This window comes from Sinocyclocheilus grahami, unplaced genomic scaffold, assembly GCF_001515645.1.
Source record: "Sinocyclocheilus grahami isolate Dianchi unplaced genomic scaffold, SAMN03320097.WGS_v1.1 scaffold790.1, whole genome shotgun sequence".
Lineage (NCBI taxonomy): Eukaryota > Metazoa > Chordata > Actinopteri > Cypriniformes > Cyprinidae > Sinocyclocheilus > Sinocyclocheilus grahami.
In genome coordinates, this window is record NW_015505969.1 from 383,158 (window position 1) to 386,759 (window position 3,602).

General features: G+C 36.9%; 1 protein-coding gene across 1 annotated transcript in view; it reads right to left on the bottom strand.

Moving 5' to 3' along the window:
* The window catches only part of LOC107561752 (asparaginyl-tRNA synthetase 2, mitochondrial), a 17,581-nt gene extending 15,283 nt beyond the window's left edge, over window positions 1–2,298 (bottom strand). The window contains exon 1 of the mRNA XM_016246229.1: window positions 2,027–2,298. Within this exon, the coding sequence (XP_016101715.1) occupies window positions 2,027–2,254 (228 nt within the window). The 5' untranslated portion in view covers window positions 2,255–2,298. The remainder of the gene's footprint in view (window positions 1–2,026) is intronic.
* Between the last annotated feature and the right edge of the window lie 1,304 nt (window positions 2,299–3,602).

Consider the following 3,602-nt stretch of genomic DNA (forward strand, 5'->3'; position numbering starts at 1 on the left):
GTCAACGTGCAGTACACATGCAAACCGCTAGTCAGCAGTGTCCACGGGCATGTTGCTGGTGTAACCCGCAGTACCACGGCAAAAGCCGAAGAAGAAGCGGCTCGTCGGAGAAGCATTATAGCCGTGACGGTGGCAAATAAATATAAAATTATTATTAATATTTTAAATTAATATTTAAAACTACAAAAAGGAGACAACAACGGAACGGGAGAAGATGTCATTCTTTCAATCTGCACAAGGACTTGTACCACGGCAGATCAACATTGTTTGTTGTGGACAACTACTGATGTATAATGCTACGCAGTATAATAAATGATAAGACACTTGTTCTTTGCTTTTTTATTTTATATAAGAAGGTGTCACATTAAAATATATTAAAGTGCACATAAACACACACAAAACTCAAGTGCATACGGAGGGAGGGGTTCTTGCAGACCAATCACAGTGCTTGCGGTCCGCGTAGAATTGACGCGCTGTTAGATTTTTGGAGAGGTGCACGTCAGGCTACGGCGTATGGGTGTGCGTCTATGCGTAAGCTACGGCGTAGGTCCGACGCAGAAGTATAAATCAGCCTTAATGATCACGGATTTTGATTTTGAACTCGTTTTTTTTTTTTTTTTTTTCAATTTGAGGTATTTCAGCATCACGTTAAACTAAATGAAAAGGAGAAACACTAGGCTAGTCGAACTAAATTAAAATTTTTAAGTTACAATTTTTTTTTTTTATGGTTTTAGGGAAGTATAACTACCCTGGTGTATACATAACTTACCAACAGTGCTGGGTAGTTTATTTGCAAACAGTAGTCCATTACTAATTCTAAATTACACGACAACAATTGTAGTTAGTAAGGTTATCCACTGCATTAAACATTTTAGGCTAAATAATTAGACTACGTTTTCATTACTTTAAGATTACACTTGACCTAACTCATTTATCACATTGATTTAAATATTCTTGTACCATATTGATATAAACATAACATTAAGGGTGTATTCACACCAGGAAAGTCCGCTAGCTCACTTGCTTTGGTCCGGACCAAATCAAATAGTTTTTTTTTTGGTGTGGTTTGCTTTCACACTGCCCTTTTTTTTGCAAGTGAACCAGAAATTGTAAACAAAACCACACGTGTGCTAAGGTCATCCATTCATTGGACAGAAATTCTCAAGCGTACCAGAGTTTGTTTGGAACCGGACCGAGACCACCTCTTCAGCTGGGTCTCGGTGCGGTTGTTCGGTCCGCACCAGAGTGCGATTGCTGTATTCACACCTGCCCAAACACCAAGGGGGGAAACGAACTTGAGTTCGATTCAATTGAACCAAACAAGACAGGTGTGAACACACCCTAAGGTTTCCCAAACTGTGTATATATTTACAAACAAGTAAATATATTAGGTGAAAGAGGTTCAGCTCACAAATAAATACTTAAAAAAAAAAAGGGTTGGGAAACCCTGCATAACACGAAGGTAAGAAATAACTTGAATTTGAGCATTTTCAAAAGACATGGTAATAGTATGCATCCTAAACTCACACAAATAATGTGTTCACGCTTGTTTGTATAATTTTACAGCTTGATTGGAATTAAAAGCACAAAACAATATAATAATATCATATTCTGTTCATAATTAATATTTACTTTGATCTCATATTACAGCTCAAACATGCATGTCTCTTTGATAAATACATACTTTAAAAACTACAAAAACTTTATTAGGACAAAATGAACGGCTGTGATGTAAATGACTGGTAGAATAAGAGTCAGTCATTCACACAAATGCTGAAATCCCTTCACTCTGTATGTGCATATGTAGTAATAATAATAATAATAACAACAGTCTAGTTCTGCTACAATAAAATCAATAGCAGCAAAAATAAATGATGAATGCATAGTATTTTATATATATATATATAAGTTTTAAAGTGATCTTCTTCACATAAAGGGACACAAAATTAAATCTGTTAGCTATACTATACTAGCAATACTAAAAATGAACCATATGTAAAGAAGCAATTTCAGACAACGTTCTCACCTGTATTCTGATATTGGCTCCTGTCTCCTTTCTCGAGAGCGCATCAGATACTCTCACGTTCTTGGACAGCATGCGACTGCAGTGTCGGTGTAAGAACAATGTCGTGCTGAAGGCAGGCATCCGCTGTAATGTAAACAGCATCATAGCAGCTGAGTGTGATGTTATTTTGTTGATAATGTATGATAATAAAACACTAACAGCTCGTTCGGCTGGTCTCTGTTTTGACATTCACGGCGCTCTCCACGCGCTTCCTGAAATCGAATAACGTCGCGTGCGTAACGTCCCGTTGGTTGCACTTTGACATGCGCAGTAGATCCCTGATAACGGCCGAGTCATTTCAATGAATCATTTCAAAGAATCGGTTCAAAAACGGTTCAGTCCAGTTCTTTAAATTCTTCCTGGCTTGCCATGTTACATGAATTACATATTAGGCTACATCACAGTAAAACCATGTGTAGGGATATATATTATGGCTGTTTATTACTTTTTTAATTATAATGCGTTTATTATGTCCAGGTACAGTTTGTTTAGCAGCGGAGTTAGCTCATAAAAACAAACCCATTTTGAATATTAATATGAAATATTAATATTAAATTCACTTCAAGCCCATTCATTATCAGCCCACTCATTGGTTCTATGCTCATTGCGAATTGGACATGTGTCCGTAACGTTTCTCGGTTCAGTGAATCCGTGAGTGTTTCCGAAACCATACGGTGGCAGAGAAGTGCAGAACAAATCACAATTCTGAAAACAAAATAACAAATGACAAACGCAAATGCGAGTCTAAAAAAACAAAATAACAATTCAGAAAGCACAACAACAATTCAGAAAACATTATAACAAGTCAGAAAACACAATGACAAATCCGAAAACAAATTAACAAGTCAAAAAACACAACGACAAATCAGACAAAGCGGAAGAGGTAGGTATAGTTTGAGACAGCGCCATTGGTTTGGGATTACTCACCGCTGACTGGACGAGACATCTCTCAATCAACGTATACAGAGAAGAACCAGCCGAAGAACAGCAGAGTCGTGGTAGAAAGTTCGGAGATGGTATTAAAGTAGCTCCGTTTAAATGTATTGTATGAATTGGCCTTACTGTGGAATAAAAAATACGGGGTGTCTATTTACAATTAGATAAAAGTGGCCGTGAAACATGGATAAGCGCGTGTCGTTGGCTTTTTGACGCGATCGACCCGGGTTCGATCCCGTCTTTTGCCAAACTTGTTTTTTCTCCCTTTTCAAATCTCGTATCACATCGCAAAGGCGTTTATTTTCAATAAAAATTAAGGAAATCATCAAAAAAGTTGAAAATAAAGTATGGGGCAGGGTTAGGGTAGGTGTAGGGAGGGCTTTATTGTACCAATAAGGTGGCATCCGTTTAATAATTAAAATGATAATTTACACTCAATACGTTATTATTGCATACTGTTTTATAATGTACTACAATACTGAAGTGCAGATAATTGCCACTATTTGCAACAAGTGGTATACTTGATAGTAGAAATCCTGCTATTTTAACATAGTGTAACTAGGTATTTGCACTTAGTGTAAATAGCATATTGCTAAAAATA